The sequence below is a fragment of the Lycium ferocissimum genome, chromosome 12, assembly GCF_029784015.1.
Source record: "Lycium ferocissimum isolate CSIRO_LF1 chromosome 12, AGI_CSIRO_Lferr_CH_V1, whole genome shotgun sequence".
Taxonomy (NCBI): Eukaryota; Viridiplantae; Streptophyta; class Magnoliopsida; order Solanales; family Solanaceae; genus Lycium; species Lycium ferocissimum.
This window is the reverse complement of record NC_081353.1, coordinates 40086027-40105137: the sequence shown is the minus strand read 5'-3', so window position 1 is coordinate 40105137 and position 19111 is coordinate 40086027. Positions and strand designations below refer to the sequence as shown.

The 19111-nt window shown below is 33.0% G+C and overlaps 2 protein-coding genes across 3 annotated transcripts; both read right to left on the bottom strand.

Annotated features, from left to right (window-relative positions):
• Window positions 1–286: 286 nt before the first annotated feature.
• LOC132039034 (enoyl-CoA hydratase 2, peroxisomal-like) lies at window positions 287–6052 on the bottom strand. Of its 2 annotated transcripts, XM_059429583.1 has the most exons (12): window positions 5988–6052; window positions 5783–5850; window positions 5678–5700; window positions 4694–4799; window positions 3937–4007; window positions 3631–3703; window positions 2804–2843; window positions 2393–2465; window positions 2167–2317; window positions 1895–1965; window positions 656–829; window positions 287–569 (listed from the first exon to the last, which is right to left on the bottom strand). In XM_059429583.1, exons 2-12 carry the CDS (start codon window positions 5843–5845, stop codon window positions 482–484), a joined length of 933 nt encoding a protein of 310 aa, XP_059285566.1. In that variant the 5' UTR covers window positions 5846–5850; window positions 5988–6052; the 3' UTR covers window positions 287–481. The 2 variants fall into 2 exon arrangements, with proteins under 2 accessions (XP_059285566.1, XP_059285565.1); XM_059429582.1 differs by lacking the exon at window positions 5988–6052 and having other exon boundaries at window positions 5783–5966.
• Window positions 6053–9560: 3508 nt separating this feature from the next.
• On the bottom strand, window positions 9561–14537 carry LOC132040051 (L-ascorbate oxidase homolog). Its single transcript, XM_059430662.1, has 8 exons — window positions 14125–14537; window positions 13880–13989; window positions 12067–12337; window positions 11412–11523; window positions 10952–11297; window positions 10484–10846; window positions 10177–10255; window positions 9561–10079 (listed from the first exon to the last, which is right to left on the bottom strand). Exons 1-8 carry the CDS (start codon window positions 14257–14259, stop codon window positions 9867–9869), a joined length of 1629 nt encoding a protein of 542 aa, XP_059286645.1. The 5' UTR covers window positions 14260–14537; the 3' UTR covers window positions 9561–9866.
• Between the last annotated feature and the right edge of the window lie 4574 nt (window positions 14538–19111).

Sequence of the window (19111 nt, the reverse complement as noted above, 5' to 3'; positions counted from 1 at the left end):
TAACTCGCACATCACAAAGACGCGCCCAAATTTCTTACCTCATTATTGTGCAACTTCTGATTACTGTAGATTCTATCACTAGAATGCATACTAATTGGGCAATTCATGAGGTGTAAATAATGATGAGGTATTATCTCATTCTTGACATTATGGACACAAATTCTAGACAAATAACCGTGTCCCTTAGGCAGACGGATCTATGCCTGCCCAAAGGAGCTTTTACCAACATCACATTTGTCAAATGATATTGAAGGTCAAAATTACTGAGAGAGAAAGAACACAGAAATAAAAAATTTAAACTATAGCAAAAGGGAATGGTAATTTAGATTATTGCACAATAAGCTCTCTCCTTAGTAATGTACCATGAGAATTCATAAATGATCAAGATTTAAAGATCCAGAATGTATAAATAGATATAAAGTACGAATTAATAAAAGTTATTATACAAAACATTATTTCCTTGTGAGCGCACCATGAACAATCACAGAGATGAACTTAAACGATCAAGATCCATAAATCCAGAAAGCACTGCCCTGTTACGTTCCTTAACCTTCACTTGATATATGACTCTGCGCATGACAAATGCCTTTTAGTCCGCTAAACACCAAATAGATAGATTAAATTCCGTAATAAAAGATGTACTAATTCAACATACCTCAACCCTTCCAACCACATTTCTGTAATTAAAGTTTCTCCTGGATAGACATGAAGCAGAAATCTACCAGATATGCTCTTTATTATGTTCTGATCACCTCCGCAAATACATTTAATGATAGCCCTAACTGCAAAGCCAAGTGAGCACAACCCGTGCAGTATTGGACGAGAAAATCTAGACAAAGTACATCGAAAGAAATTAGATTGCTGTGAGATATTGGTAAATGCATGACAACAGATTAATTAAAAAAAAAAGATATTAACATGATATTGCTCCGCTAGAGCTAGGAATATAATGAAGGTAACACAAATTCAACTTCAGCACTGAAGAAGCAAAATCGATCCTTCAGCTGATGCGCTTAACAAAGAGTTAATTGACGCTTCAAGTAAGACACAAAAGTTTAAATAAAAGAAACACCTTTCTGGATCAGGGTATAACCTTAAAGTTACACAGACTATTCCAACCAAGGGCATTGTACAAACTCCACTTGATAAAACGATGAATATTAGGGGATGGACGGTAATATGGTTGTTGAAATTAATAAGCCATGTACAATTATGTATAAGCATCATGTCCAAGTTCAAATTTCAAATTCTTACAAAGTTTTTAGTTTCTGCACTTATTTTCCGACATGCATTTCAGTGATAGGACTCATCTTCCAGGGGTATGTCCCAGAAGAAAAACAAACTCTAAAGATGGTGAGGAGGAAATCAGGAGTACGTTCTTTTACCCTCTACAGTTGTAAGAAGAAATTGTTATTGGGGCAAGGGGCGTTAGGCCTAAGACATTGGGGAACAACATTATCATGAAATATAGCAGTTGGAAACTCCTAAATCTTTCCTTTACATGGGCAAAGTCGAAGGGCCGAAAATCTTACCTGCCTTAACAATTTACCAACTGTAAAACTTAATCAATACTGCCAGTCAAGAAAACTTGTTTAAGTTGATATTTTCTTTCAAAAAGTGTGGGGAAAATAGGAAAACCAGAACATTTCCCACATGATATCTTCACACCCTCTAGTTTGACAAATGATTCTTCCTATTTTGTGCAAACAATGGGTTCTCCATGTCTACATCACACAATTTTCACAAGCATCAACAACTGGCAAACATTGACTACGAAGTAGCCCAAGGATAACAGAACATAAAAGTTAATTGGAAAATAGTAGAACAAGTTACTCATAAGATATAGTTACAACAATATATAGAGAGTTACGTAGAGTTGCTCTTAGTAGATTACCCTGCAATTTCTGCAACCATCGGATCTGAATGCAATGGATTGTAATCACCAGATAGCCTATACAGCAAAGCCTGCATTACCACATTAGAAAAAGTTCAAAAATCCAACAAAAACAAGTATGACAAAATTTTAAGCCCTCAAAAGAGGATGTAAGTAGGAGAAATAACATGCCTTTGAGATGTATGGTATTACACAACTCAAATAAATACAAGCACGCTTATATTTGTGTAATAACTGACCATAAAAAACACTAGAAAACTCATGTGACCTACCTGTGATGCATGCGTACATTCTTCAAATACAGCAAAAGGTTGACTTTTGGGAATTTTAGGAAAGGCAGATTGATTACTACGATTGCTCGAGTAAGAGTAAGGCTGAGATGACTTCGAGAATCCACCAGCACCCCTCAAGTAAACGGCCAACCTGCAATCAATATGTGGTGTTCACTGTTAGCTTCAGCATAATAGCTCTAGGCATATCAGTTAAACTAAAACTTACCGGTTCATGCATAGCCGATCACCAGATTCTTTCTCGTAACTCACAATTTCTATTTCAAGAACAGTTGCTTTACCTGTTACAAATCAAAAATTCATTACTTACATGTCATCTCTTCTCAATGCTGCATCTCAAGCAAGCAATGACAGAACATCATTTTGATTTCTGTTAATCTGTTTCCAACCCTAGCTATCAAAATGAAGTTTTAAAATTATATCCACTCAACTATTCCCACCAACTACCTAACTGAGAAATGTTTCTGCACAACAATGGGAGACTTGCTATAAACCATTTGCCTCAAACTCAGATGCCTTCAAATGTAGCTGTCCAAATTTTTCTTCAATTGTCCAATTTGATATTATACGACTTATTTAAGTTGCTTAACTTATCTCTCATTACTATTTGAAATCATACCTTTATCATGCAATCCAGCAATACTCGCTTTATTTAGTATCTGCAACAATAAGATCAAGGAAATAACTTATACCGCATTCGTAAAGACAAGGGGAAAAGATGATAAGAGTCCATATTCTTTCAACACAAAATTATAAAATGGTTTTGGTGTATGTATAAATATACAAGAAGTGAACTAAACGCCGTCACTGCAAAGTTGGGCATGAAAGCAGAGGATATAAGATATGTATAAGCTCAATAAACATACAAACATGTGAACTTTGGGAATGAAAGCAGAGGTTTGTAGAACGAATTTTGGTATTACATATAGAACATCGATGCAAGAAAAATGGCTATGTCCAACCAGGGGCGAATTTATGTAGAGAAAATGGGTCACGTGAACCCATGGTCACCCGACTAAACTCGGTATATTATGTATATAATTCTTAAAATATATCTAATATTAACTGAATGAACACATAGTCAAACAAGACCGTGTGGAGCACTGGTTAAGTGTTGGGTTTAATACCTTAAGGTCAGGGGATCGAATCCTACTGAATGCACTTTTGTGTCCTTTTTTTCTTTTAAATTTCTAAGCAACTTTTAACGTTTTGCTCGCCAAGTTGATGTCACTATAAAATTTATATCTTATCTTAAAAGCAATGGTGAACCCATCCTCTTGAAATCCTGCACTCGCCTCTCTGTCCAACTACATGTTATAACTAGTTGCGTGAGAAAAAATTACTCCCATATTACTTCATTCATTGCAGAACACCTTCTGCACGTAAATTTAAGAGATAAATAAACGTTGTTGCTAGATAATTTAAGGCACGTAGACAGGCACTTACGCAGCCATGCGAAGGAAGTGGCTTATAGATTTCAATGTATTGTTGGCCGTGCAGTAGAAGACGTGGATCAAATCTAGCAAAACGAAAGCAGAAACAATTTTCTTAAGATAATATTTAGCAGTGTAGATAAATTACATTCTATTCTAGTCATAAGAACAAGCAACTTTTCTTTCTTTATCACTTCATCAAATATATGGAGAAACAAAAGCAACAGTATTGCATCTTTAAGGAAAACTGGATACACATAGAAAAGGAAATGACTCCTGTGCCCCCAACAAAAACTAGTAAAGGATGTGTTCTACTCACTGCAAGCCTGGAAGCTGGTCAATTTGCGGCAAAACTCCAAGAGAGAACAAAGTAGAAAAAGTTGGCAAGACCTACAAAGATAAAAGGCCACAAGCAAAAAAGTGCAAATCAATTACAGTAACGAATTACATCTCAATTCTCATCTCTTAAAACCTTTGCAGTTCTGGAAAGTATAGTCTAGTGATTAATTTTTCACTTTTCCCGGAATAATTTTTCACTTCATTTCAAAATTAGTGTTTGGTTATAAAATTTCCATATCCAAATTGAAGTTAGATTCCAAATTTGAAAAAGTACTCCAAATTTGTTTTCCCACTCCATCTTCACAAAATCCAAATAAAGTGCTCTCTTATCACCTTTGCAACAAGTATAACCAAACACAACTCCAGCTTCATAAATTCCAAACAAAGTGAAAAATATTTGGAATCTATGGCCAAACGCCTTCTAATTATTAGGCCAATAAGATGAGCACGTTCCTTTCTTTTATGTGCAAGTACAGCAAGGGCATTAAGGATGAAGAATTACTCAAAGTATGCCCTTTCGATGTTGACTACACATAGTAAATCGTTTAGCAACAGGCACATTCGAGTTAAATGTACCTAAGCCTTTCCAGAGATTAAAAAAAAAAAAAATTCACCTTTGCCATCACTAAATCTAACACGAGAAAATACAACTGAAGAAGATAAAACTGCAGATAGGACTACGACGTAAATCATATTCTACTAAACGAAAATTCATTACTTCCTGTCATTAACAATACCTGGATGAATTCCTGACCATCTTGATGATAAACATATTTAAGTTCTTTATCATCAATAGCATCTTTTGCACATGCTCCTACGCCAAGAGCATAAAGGGCAGCATCCCTATATCATAATTAACAAGAACATCATAGAAAAAAAAATCCAAAATTGATCAACACAACCTGAATTCAAGCACACCCATTTGCATGAATCAATGAAATTAACACGAATCGAACTAAATTAATATATACTCCCTCTGTTTCAATTTGTTTGTCTGGTTTTGACTTGGCACGGAGAGAGTACTTTTGAATCTTGTGGTATTAAACTAAAGACAGGTAAAATATACCAAAATGTCATTTAGAGCCTGTTTGGATTGGCTTATTTTAGGTGCTTTTAAGCCAAAATAGTTTCAAGCATTTTTGTAGTGTTTGGATAAGACAAAAAAAATGCTTTTAAGCTATGTTACTTGGACTCTCCAAAAGTGCTGCTGCACCCGTGTCCGATTCTCCAAAAAACACTTTTTTTTGGATACGCATCCGACAAACACCCATTGGTATTTTTGAAAAGTCCGAGCAACATAGCTTTTAAACACTTGTTTTTAAGCTGAAATAACAAAAATAAGCCAAAGTCATAAGCCCATCCAAACGAGCTCTTAATCTTGTGGTCTTAAACTAAATATATGTGCAATTTATCAAAATACCCTTTAATCTTATGATCTTAAACGATGTGAAAAGTTGAAAATAAAGAGTTTCAAAAACAAAAGCAAATAGACATTCTTTTTCAAACAGACTAAAAAGGAAAGTAAGACAAACTTACAAATTTAAACAGAGGGAGTATAAAAGATTCATACAGCCTATCCCAATTAGTTTATTATTGAATTATAGCTGATTGATGATATAAAAGATTCATATAGCTAATCCCATAAGTTAATCATTAAACAAAAAAGAACACCCAAGAAATAAAAATCCACCTAGCCTAATTTTACCAGTATGTAGTTGTACCTTTCAGTGTAAGTATATAAACTCTGCAAATAAACAAAAAATACTAACAGATTAAGCAAAATTGAAACAAATTAAAGAACCCAAAAAGAAAAAAGAATAAAATACCTCAGGGAATTTGTGTGAAATGACTAATTCAAGATTAAAGTCAGAATTTCCATAGCTTGCCATTAAATCTTTTATGGGAAAAAAAAAAGGAGAAGAGAATTCTTTAATTTATATATAACAAGACAAACTTTTAAAGTTGTTTTTTTAGGACAAAAAATTGGTCATGGGTTTGGTACGAATATCGAGGTGGATAGATAATGCATACAGAATCAGATTATTGAGTACTTTCAAGACTTTGATTTTTCAACTGAATCAGATTATGACGATTCTTGTTTGAGGAAATGACAAAAATGATACTTTATGTTTAAATGTAGATTCAAAATAGTACCTTTAAGTATGTATTGAATAAGTTTTGGTCCTTTAAGTTTGTTAGAAGTTGACACTTTAGTCTTTATTAAATATTTATTGAACTTTTTGGGTTAGATTTGAGGGAAACTATGAAGAAAAAAGAAATAAGCGAGAACTCATATTTAGAGGTATAATTTTATAGTTTTTGCTATTTTTAACTCACTTTTAGAATTCGATGCAGTTTTTTTAGGTGTAATTACTATTTTTTGTTATATATTTTTAGCGTCTAGTACAACTTTTTAATATTGCAGTCGAAAAGAAAAGCCTACATTTTTATTTTATTAATAAGGTATAGATTGGTTGGGAAAAACTCCAAAATTGTGGTTCCAAAAAGCTTACTTCATGTCATTGAAAAGTTTGAGAATGTCATAAAGGAGCTTTTTGACAACCTTACTACTCCACCCATCTCAAATTATTTATCGCTTTTTTATTTTACACGCCCTTTACGAAATACTCTTTCCATTCCAAATTAAGTATCACCTTAGCAAAAATCACGTCCATTAAGAAATCAATAAATATAATATAGAGTTTACTAAACTACTCTTATTTATTAGATGATTTTTAGAATTGCATAATATTAAAGAGGATTACTTCTTTAATGCTAAGGGCATAATTGGAATCACATGTCAATTTTTGTCTTGAATTCCTAAGATGATACTTATTTTGTGACAATTTTTTTCGCTACGGTAACACTTATTTTGGGACGGAGGGAGTACTAATTTTGAGAAGAATTAGTACTCCCTCTGTCCCAAAATAAGTGTTACCTTAGGATGGGGGGAGTACTAATTAGGATGGATATTTAACCTACTTCACCCTTATTTATGTCTAAGTTATAATCTCCCGTCATTAAATGTATACTCTATTTATTTGTCATCTCCATTAATGACAAAACTTTACTAAGGGTAAAATGAAGAAAAATAATAATTAATTGTGTCTTGAACTTCTAAATCGATAAATAATTTGAGATAACTATTTCTAGTAATCACGACAAATAATTTAAGATAACTATTTTTAGTAACCACGACAAATAGTTTGAGACGGAAGGAGTAATAGAAAGGGATGTGAAGAAAGCTCAAAGCTTAAAAATAACCTTAGAACATGAATTCAAGGGGTTCAGAAGGAAATTTGCTTTGCATTTTAAGCATTGCTTGGGATGAGTCAAGTAAGGGTATCTAATGATTTACAAGCACCCTTACTGCACACTTTCTATTTCTACTATTATAGAAGAGTAGGTTGGGCATGAGATCGTCGTCCACCCACTCTTCTATAATAGTTAATAAATAAAAAATAAAATAAGGTGGGGTCCAGGGGAAGAAGTAGGAGACAATTGCAAAAAAAAAAAAATGAAAAGAATATTTAAATAATGATAATAAGTCCAGAAAATGGTAAAGGTACGCTTAAAGAAAATTCAAAGAAGAGAAATTCGAGAAAAAAGAAATAACGATTTAAATTGAACACAAAAACCGCTAAAGAAGTTATAAAACCAAAAGATTTAAAACTTATACCTTTGGGTAAGGATAAAAATGTACTAATTTTAGACACATACATCTCACACAAATAATGAGGAATAATATCAAGAAGACGAAATATAAACGGTCAAGAAACGTATATACATATTTTCTTAAAATGATTAAGTTGGTCTATACTTAAAAATTTAAGACTACAACAGGTGCTAACGCATGAAAGCACCTTTTCAGTGTTGTTGAGCAGAAAGAGATGATGGCATGAAACTCGATAGGGGAAGGTGTATTACAAATCTTTCAATTGGATAACCAAACCAGGAAAGTCATATATGAAAGAAGCGAACTACATATATAAAAGAAGCAGACTAAGTAAAATAATTTATTGATATTTTCAATTAATCAATTAATTGAATTATATTACTTTCTATAAAAAGAAAAAAGAAAAAAAAGGACAGTCAAAGTAATGATAATAAGTTCAAAAAATGGTAAAGGTGTGCTTAGAGAAAATTTAAAGAAGAGAAATTCAGGAAAAAAAATAACGATTTAAATTGAACACAAAAACCGCTAAAGAAGTCATAAAACCAAAAGATTTAAAACTTATACCTTTGGGTAAGGATAAAAATGCACTAATTTTAGACACATACGTCTCACACAAATGAGGAATAACATCAAGAAGACGAAATATAAACGGTCAAGAAACGTATACATATATTTTCCTAAAATGATAAAGTTGGTCTATACTTAAAAATATAAGACTACAACAAATGCTAACGCATGAAAGCGTTTTTCAGTGTTGTTGAGTAGAAAGAGATGATGACATGAAACTCGGTAGAAGAAGGTGTATTTCAAATCTTTCAATTGGAGAACCAAACCAGGAAAGTCATCTATAGAAAAAGCGGACTACGTAAAATAATTTATTGATATTTTCAATTAATTGAATTATAATACTTTCTATAATAAAAATTCCATTATTATATTACTAAAAGGTATTCTCTCTATCCAAATTTATGTGACATAGTTTGACTAGGCACGAAGTTTAAAAAAGAAAGGAAAGATCTTTGAAACTTGTAGTCTAAAACAAGTCATAGATATTTGTGTGGATTTAAATCATTTCAACAAAGGTAAAAGGGAAAGTTTCAAGTTAAATGATTTCTAAACATAAAAATATATCATTCTTTTTTAGATAGACTAAAAAAAAAAAAGTGTGATACTATTTTTTGTGTTGGGCCCGTGCTAGCACAGGCTTTCATCATTTAGTATATATAGAAAAACCGGTTCGACAATAACGAAACAATGGACTATGCTCCATGGTTTTTTCCCGTGGTTGCTATCATAAGACAAGCCAAGGGACTTAAAACTACAATACAAAGTTACAAACACCCTGCATTTGGTTTCAAAACAAAAATGTTATAGAGTCGTGTGATTCGTTGCCGCCATTTGAGTTCGCTGAAGTTCTGCAATTTGCATTGCTGTTATCGCAAAATAGTTTTCCAATATATCCTGGGAGGAATTAATCCATTAACCTTGGCAACTGTGAGGGGATTAGATCTTAAGGACATACAAGAAACTTGTGGGCTCGGAAATTTCTGTTCCATCTACTTTTTGTCCTTAACATTTTTCCTGTCTTTTAGATTCTTAAAATAGAAACTGATTTCGTTAAAATACTGCTTTGAACACAGAAAGATAACATATATGAAGTTAGATGTGGACATGTCTCATATTTTCATTCTTTTTATGACTACATTTTATCAGTTTCCAATCTAGGACTTATAGGAAGTGAAAATTAATTTGTGATGTAAAAAAGCATAAATTTTCTGTTCATATATATCTCTTAGTATGTTTTATTACGTACCCTCAATTTTCTGACTCGAATAACTCTGTGAACGATATGTTAGCATAACTTCTGGTCATAAAAATAAAGGTGGTAAATGTAAAAAAGAATGCAGGGTGCAGGGAAACAAAGAACATAAGAAAGCATGAATTTGTGCTCATAGATATGATCATTGATGTGAAAACATCAATGCAATTATCGTTATTTAAGACAATTAAAACAATGAAGATAGAACCGAATACAATGTTTTGTGAAACGAAGAAAAAATTAATGGGACCTTGAGTTAAGGTCATTCAAACTAGCTTGTGGTAAACTAATAGTAGCAGTAATAAGCTATTACTTCAATCCTAATAACTTTGCTCTTTGAGGCTGCGTATGTAAGTCAAACTCTTCTCGTAATTTTCACTTTGGCCTATGATTTTCATGAGTATTGCAGCTTAGCTTAGAGCGGTCTTTTATGCCTACCAGCCACTTTGCCACATAAAAGAGCATTAATTGGAATGGGATATTCGTCGCGCCAAGAGGTCGATGTCGTGAATACCCTCATGTATAACTGCTGTCCGAGATACTGTCGTGCCCAAAACTCGGTCCTTAGGTTCCACATTCCCACATTGTCCAATGCAATGTATATTGCTGTCCATGACTTGGGATACACCTGCATTTTCCAACATTTTTCTCGTGTTAATTTTTGTTTTCATTAGTGTTGGAACAAAGTAACATCAAAATTTGTTCCTCCGTTCTTTCAATCTAACCTGAGTTGTGATTCTTGCAACTGCATCGCGGAGATTGTATTGGTCCCTACTAGCCGGAGTCCATTTTCCTCCATCCATGCTGCATTAACAATATCAATAGAAGTGAATTAAGAATGAATACATACAACTGCATAGCATTAGGAACGACTTGTGTAATTTTTTTTAACGAGCGCTAGCCAAAATATACAAAATCTATACATTGATTGTGTATATTATATGTATATTTATACTTAAGATATAAACCATATGCATTTGCGGGCTAGTATGATTCCGAAAATGAAAAAGCCCTTTTTCTTCATAGACTTACCCTACTACCCAGAAGGCATAGCCGTTAAGATGCCAACTTTGCATGATTCCCTCCTTGTTCTCGAATACAATCTCAATGAATGTCCTGTAATCAGTTTGCAAAACAGACGTGTCGAGGTGAATTCCTCCGCCGGGTGGGGCATCAGGAATGTTTCCGGGGGTGAATCCACCAATCTTGAAGTAGTCAGCAAGCTTGAGGGGAGTATCAGTGGGCACAAAGGACACACTATTGATAGCATATCTCTGTTTGCCATTGACTTGTCCAGCGGAGTTTGCGAGCCTGATGGTTCTAGTCATGTTGATCATACCATAATGGTATGATCCTTGTGGGTTTGGCCTTGGTCCACTTGCGGACAAGTTGGTCCTAAAAATGAGTACCGAGTTAGAAGCATATACAATATGATCGACTTACTAAAAAATGATTGTTTTGATATAAAAAACGATCAAATATCAAGTGCAACTGTCTTACCTGATAGAACGGGCCTGGTTAAGAGACCAACCAATTTCAGTGGTTGGACCACCAGGGGGCGGGCCAGTGAATTCCTGGTTAGAGTTGCTGTAGTGAAGTACACCGGTAGTAGTAAGGAGAATAGACGAGAAACGATTCGAAACAACAATGTAGTAATCCTTAGGAGCTTGGTCAGCTGTGATGAGGACAGAGTAGGTTTGTCCAACATGAACATCAAGAGAGGAATATGTCTCTTGCATTGTGTGTGTCCCTTCTACTTCCACCAATGTCATTTTGTGTCCTTCAATACGGAAGTTGAGTGAATGTTCCAATCCAACATTGGATATCCTCAGTCTATAAGTTTTTCCTGTACTCATACATAAAGATACTCATTGTTAGATTATCAGAATGAGCTACTTGTCAAGAGTAAAATGTGTCTTTTCAGATTTGTTATAATAATAAAAAATGCTGTTGTTTTTACCTTGATCAACTGTGAAAGAAGCACGATTAGGGCCTTGAGGCCCATGACCATTGATATGAATGGCATCAACAAAAGGCAACTTGTGGTTTCTGTCAAGAATTGATTTCAGGTACTGCATAGATGGAAGTTTAAATCTAGTAAGTATTAGAACAAATCATCAACAAATATAAATCTCATGGTGTTTATAGGTTCTATTTCATATTATTGATGACCTATTAGATTTTCCACAATTAAGCATCTAGTTTTCTTGTTAGTCAATCTCAAAATAACAACTCTTTAATCTGAAGTATATAAGCTCATTTAACATGAGACCTATTTTCACCTTTGTCCTAAAAAATATTTGGTAAAGTAGTTTAGTTAATGTTTTTCCAAATATTCAAAGATTTTCTCCACAAACGATTTTCTCTAAAATGTGCAAAAATATTTGTACTAAAACTTTTCCCCGGTAGTCCAGTATTATAAAAGTGTATGGACACAGGGTCAGGAGGCTGGAATACATACAAGGGGATTCAAATAAATACTAGAACGTCACACGTAGAATTTGAACCTACTAACCTGAAACGATTTGGAACCTTTTACAACTACACTAGAATTTTACCTTATATCGAGAAGATTCAACAGTTTATATATAACAAAAAAAGTTAAGTAATAGTACCGTGTGATTGCTCTTGTACCAATCTCCAATAAGGACGGTATGATCGCCAGCAGGTTCATCGAAAGGAACAGGAATGCCGGGCCTGCTGAGGATCCTGAAGCCTCCAAAACCACCAGCAGCTTTGTGGAAAGCAGTAGAAGGGAAATAGTAGAAGCTCCCTATTTGATCCTTCACTTGCAAAATGTATGTGAAATTCTTCCCCGGTGGTATCGGGCATGTCGTTCCCCAAACTCCGTCTTCGAATGAGTTTCTCCTATTTTGTATTCCATTCCTATATACATATTTTACAACATATTAAGTAAGGTTATGTTTGACTAATCAATTTGAAAAACACTTTTGTCAATACTATAACAACAAACTGTTCAATCCTGAATTTTACCATCGTAAATGTCATCATGAGAGAATAGGTATTTGGGGTAGAAAGAGAAAATAACTAGCATAGGATAAGAAATCCTTGCAAATCATTCTGTCCCTTGCCCGACGAACCAACTTCAAGCATTGATTCATTCTCCGAAAGGAAGGAATGAGTTAATTCCCGATTTGTGTTTGATCAAGGTTTCTAAAAGTGCTTTTGGTAGAAGCTACTAGTTTTACCTTTAAAAAAACAGCTTCGGCTACTTCTTGAAATACACTTATTTTTTTCCTAAAAGCTTGGTCAAACACCTCAATTCTCTAAAATAAGTATTTTTTGAAAAAGTATTTTTGACTTCTCAAAAGTTTGGTCAACCACGCCATAAGCATCAAACGTATTCTCCAAAAATATGAGCGAAACAAGAAAAAAAAAAAAAAAAAAAAAAGAAAGAAATTAAATGAAGGGAAAATGCCTAAATTTATGTTTTGATTATTCGAAATTGCTTATTTTTACTCTGCGTTGTACTTTTAATTTGTTTATGTACGTGTTGTTAGCAAATTATTTCATATTTGTCCTTATCATTAATAGATCTAGAATGAAATGAGTGACATCTATATATCCGAATTCTTCGATAAATAAGATTTATATTTACTCTTCTACTTTGCTTTTATTTAATAATATATTAACTATCATTGAGGAAAAATATGTCGAGGGACATTGATAGTGCTATCATCTAAATTTAAAACTAAATATTGTGGACTAAAAAGGGCATACTGAAAATGTCGACACATTTTGCCTTCGGCTCTTCTACTTATGTTGTTCACATGCCCTTCACATGATTACCTACTCTTGTCTAGTTTTTCACATTTAAACATTCGTACAACAGACTAAGAGGAACCATGTGACTTGCACAAATTAGAAATGATTCAAGTATTGTTCAACTTTTCCTATCATGTGATCCGAGGCGGATGTAGTTAATATTCTACGGGTTTAAGTGAACTATTTTCGACATAGAATATGTTTAAAAGTTACTAGAATTTCAACAAATATTAAATTTGAACCTATAATTCAAAGTAAAATGTGTTTAATACAACAAAACTTAAAAATTGAAATCATCAAGTTCAAATCCTGAACCCTTTATATGTGGAATCAAAAGAATACTCTTGATTAAATGTTATCTATGCAAGTAATTGGAAAATAAGTTGATTGATAGGCTCAAAACTAGTCAAAAAAATAAATAGATAAGCAAGCTTAAGTTAACTAACTTGACGTAAAAAGTCTCTTAACTTGTGTGTAGCGCATAAAGTTAATGTCACTTTTTGACATCAATGTCTCACGGAGCCCAACTGAAACATAGCAATTCATGTTCATGTTTTTGCCAGGCATCGTGACATTAGTGATGTCACGGCCAAGTGAGGAACAGAGAAAGGAAAGAAAAAGAAAGTTGAAGAGGCAAATTACCAGGAAAGAAGAAAAGGCTCATCCAAATTGTTGAAGACATTGATAATAACATTGTCATTGGTGACAGATACAATGTCAGGACCAGGGAATTGCCCATTGATAAGAATTCCCTATACATACAAAAACGCTGAGTACTATAAGATCATCACAAATACAAAAACCCAACAAAGCAAAATCTCAAAATAATTACAAGGACATTTTTTTCCACATATTACTTGAAATAACATGTAATCAAAGAAACCAACCTCTTGAGGAAGACCTAGAGGCCAAATGGTGCCATAAGTAACATTCCATTCAAAGAATCTGTAAGGACTCTCTGCAACTACGTTCACAACTAGTAGTGCCACTAAAAACACTACTACCGCTTGTTTTAGCGGCATTTTTTCCTGTTTTAGTTCTACAGGAAAAATTCCTCGATTTTTGAAAGGAAATGATATTGCTAGTGGGTTAAGAGTAGGAGGGAATTAAAGTGAACATGAAGATGAAGGCACATGTGTATTTATAAGTGGTGCACAAACTAGTAAAAGTTAAGTGGGTAACTAGTGAGCAAGTGGCCCTCAATTACAGTTAGTCATTTAGCTGTAAAAAAAATCAAGGGTGGGAAAGATTTTTGAGAGGTGTTAAATTTTAAAATGGAGAAGTAGAAGTGGCAAAGAGAATAAAGAAAAAGCAGTTGGCCCTTGGGACTTGTCGGTGAGTATATAGCGGATCTAGTCTAGAAAGAAAACAAAGATTATTTTGTGTTCATACCAAATTAAATTAACCTAACCCTAAGAAGAAAACATCAATTAGAAAATGAGACATTACTAAGTAGTCTAAATCATATGGTAAAAACAATTATTTGTACTTTTTTTCTCAAAAAAGTATTTTTTTTATGTTTGTCAATTAATTTGCAAAATCTTTTAAAGAATTAAATTAGTGTTTGCCAAGCCTTTTAAAAAAGCTTATATGTGTATTTTTCTCAAAAGTACTTTTCAAAAAAGTACTTTTAGGTAAAAGCTATTTTTTTTTTTGAAAACAACGTCGCTATTCCTCAAAAGACTTATTTTTTAAATTTCGTGCAAACACATACTTTTTTAAAATAAGTACTTATTGATAAAATGAAGGACTTTAAAAATTCCCTATAAAAAAAATCTTTTTTCTCTCGTTTAACTCAAAACATTTGATCAAGGATAAAAGAACTTTTAAATCCCTATCAAAAAAAAAAAAAAAATCCATTCTCTCGAACTCAAAACATTTGATCAAGGATAAAGAAATAATTACCATTCCGCCACACCCGTTGATGATAATAACTTCATATGTTAACATTGATATTTAACTAAGGTTAGTTATATTTCAGAATTCATAGTTTCAACTTAATACACAAACGTCTAAATCTTGACTTCGTTCACTAATCATGTGGCTTCCTCACATGCCTGTTGTTTTCTTCTGCTTGATTTGTATCTTTGGCGCATTACCTAAAAGAAAACACAGGAGAAGTGGCGCTAATATTGCAAATTAATCATCTCTCTCAACCAATTTATGTGACGGTATTTGATTTTGGAGTGAAATTTAAGAAAAAATAATACTTGAAATTTATGGTCTAAGCAAGATATAAATATTTATGTGGGGATAAATCATTTATTAAGAATAAAATAAAAAAATCTAAAATTAAAGTATTGAAATAGACTTAAAAAAAAAAGGTGTATCAACATAAATATTGGAACATATATAGGGAATACAGATTATGTGATGGCCATGGGATTGGAGAGTGCATGTGATTAAACCCCTAATAACATTTTCCTTGATGGTGATTGGTAATTCCCAAAGCTCAAAGCTTAGAGTTGAGTCAACAATTATATATCAAATCCAAACCAACTTGAATGGCAACTAGGATTTTAAAATTCGTATTTTCTTGAAAAGTCTTCCCTGTGTAGATCTGATTTGCATTCTCATTGTGATGTGTGTTACTGTGTATTATTCAATAATATTTTCTTTCACTAAATAATATTTCTATTTTTTTCCATATAATATATTATTATCACACTTCCCTGATAAAACTTAATTAATATTTATTTGATAAATAATTTATTAACCAAATAAAAGATACAAACTTTAGTACTAATACAAGAATGGCCCCCGAATTTATGATAAATCTCTCTTTCGAATTCCTATAGTGGGATTAGGGTGTTTTATGCGGAGTATATGCTTCCCTTTCAAAGTTAATTGCATATGATGTTGGTAGAATATGTTAATATATAGTAGTACTATTAAGAGTCAGAGCCTGAAAGAGGAATTTGATAATTCCATTCACGTGCTGGATGTATCTGAAGATCACATGAAAATGGGTTTATCTTTATATACATTCAGCCAAATCACATGACACACACAGGTACGTACCCCTCCCACTCCAAAGTACCCCTAAATAAGATATTAAAAAAGTCATAGTCTAAACTTGAATTGCAGCTTAAGAAAAGTTTTAAATTATCTACATATTAAATCATCTTTACTTGTTGCACTTGTAACAGACAATATGTCTTATTTCAAGATTATAAATCTCATACCATTTTAAAGAGACTTACCTATGAATATCTTGCGAGTGACTAATGGTATAGAAAAAAATTTATACTGACAATGTATATAACTTAAACTCTTAAAATAAAATACTTAAAAGTGCACGTCTTATTGCTCGTTCGTTGCACAACTACTTTACTTTAGCCAAGTTTTAGTACCATAATAGGACAAGTGGACTAAAAGTTCAAGTCTTACAAATAGAAAGGGAATCGAGGAGTGGGGGGAGAATTTTTTACATAAAAAGAAAAAATCATTTAATTTAAGATAAACTCTAACCAACAAAAACACCTAAAGAGATGCGGGGATCATAATCCACATCATTTGTCACTAATTTTAGCATACAAAGTGGAAAATTAGTTTATGATTTGAATTTAAATTAAAGGAGGCACTTTGTTTCTTTTAGTGGTGGGGACGATGAGAGTTAAAAGAACATTGTGGCATATTGATCATGATCAGATTGTCTCCTTGGGTACAAGCACTCCATTTGAGACTGGGAAATTAGGAAGTTTGTGATAGAAATACATGCATCAAATACTTAATATTATGGAGAAGGCATAAGTGGCATTCTCTTCTTGATGATTCGAAGCACAAAGACATGCAAGTGAAAAGAATGTCTAAGTTTCTTTAATTGCAAGAGGAAGAACATGACATGTTTGGGAAATCAATTTTATGGCTCTTTACAAAATATTAATTTAGTTATACGTCTTTGTCATGTGAGATCGATAAAAAGTAGTAGCAGAGGAGATAGGTAAAACACATAAGATATTTATAAGTTCATTTCTTCTATTCATCTGTGACTGATCATAAGATCATTTCTTTGAACGTTCTATTTTTTAAGTAACGTTCGAGGTTCGGAAGCATCCTAGATAGATCTCAAGCCTACGTAAAGTAGTGTCCCTTCATAAATTGTACAATAGCCTCCCAATTGCATGTGCCATAATTGTAGACACAATCATATGATATATTTTTTTATTGATTTTTTAGCTATCCCATCTGGAACGTGGACTTTGATGCATTTACATCGATGATCCAGAAATAACTTCAACAACACTGCAAAACAATTCCAAAATGAGTTTTAAAAAAGCATGGTTTTAACGCGGTTCAAGCTAATACCATGAGAGCTACCAGAATAACTAAAGAATAAATTAAAGGGTTATAACATGTTCACTTTGCGGTTACGCCAACAAGTAGGACATAGAAATTGTAACACATTAAAGCCACAGCTATCAAGTCCAATCCAACATGGCGCAATCAGTGGCAATTTAATGGCATTTGCGTATAAAAATGAACTGGAAAGTGATATACTATTCTGTTATCTGCAAATTAATGATTTGCAGTATTAAGTCAAATATCAAAATTTACATTATGGAAACTACATCAGAAAAGTACAATATATTACTCTCTCAGTATATTTTCACTTGTCTATGTTTGACTTGACGCACCCTTAAAAAATCATTATAATTAAATGATAAGTTCATTATATAACCCTTTGAATATAAATTCAATTTGTTGGTGGGACACCATATTAGATATATGAAGTCAAGGAGTTATCAGTCTTTTCTGACTATGTTGAAAAATGCATTAGGAAATAATTATAGTTAATAATAAGGGTATATTAGAAACTAAGGGATAAATTTTGTTTTGGTTTTCCAAACTGGACAAGTAAAGTGAACATGTATTTTTAGTATAGTGAATAAGTAAAGATGGACGGAGAGAGTATTAGATTTCAGGGTAAAAGAAATTGAGAGTTGCTAAATGGCCACACCAATTTGACCCAAATTTGGCCACACTTATGTAAAAATCACCATAACCTCTATTGTCATTTCGAAAGTGTGGCCAAAAGACCTTTTCGATTGAGAGTTGCTAAATGACCACACCAATTTGACCCAAATTTAGCCACACTTAAGTAAAAATCACCATAACCTCTACTGTACAATTTTAAATTAAGATAAACTTTGAGAAAAAAAGATAGAAATGACATTAAGTAAGCATAAATTATTAAATTTGTCCTAGATAATCATATGAATTTACCTCATTTGAGTCATTGTGGCCAAAAGACCTTTTCGAAAGAAATTAACTGATCAAATAGTTATTCTGCCATATGATTGGTATCCAAATTCACATGCTGGCATTGGCATTTGATCTAGAAAGAGAAAGAGAACAAAATAGTTCTTGGAATTGACTTTTTCTCGTTAACTGCTCCAAAGCCAAGATCTAAACCATCTGACAGTAAACTAAAAGAATTCTGCAGGGAGTAATCAGTAAAGGACAAGTGACGCAAAGTTATATTCATCCCTGTACTTTATTCCACTTAAATACCTAACTTTTATCTACAGAAAAATCCGGACCTGTGACACGTACCTAACTCAAGCTCTTTACCACCAGATCAAGAGCGTAAATGACAGTTGTTATTCTGTTCCTGCATCGAAGTTGTTCTATATCCTTCGAATCTCGAAATCCTTTTTTCTGATTTTGATCTTTCCAAATATGAATGTGCAACCATAACTTCGCTTAACAATTAGACCAAACAAAAGTAGGGGAAGGGGGGTGGCGTTCACAAAATTACGAAATATTATCAGACTCAATGAAAACAGGAAAGTGGCAGGTTATTGTCAAGTAGATGAAGTACATGTCAAGATCTCGTGATTGGGAATTGATGGTCAATTCTGCCTGTGATAA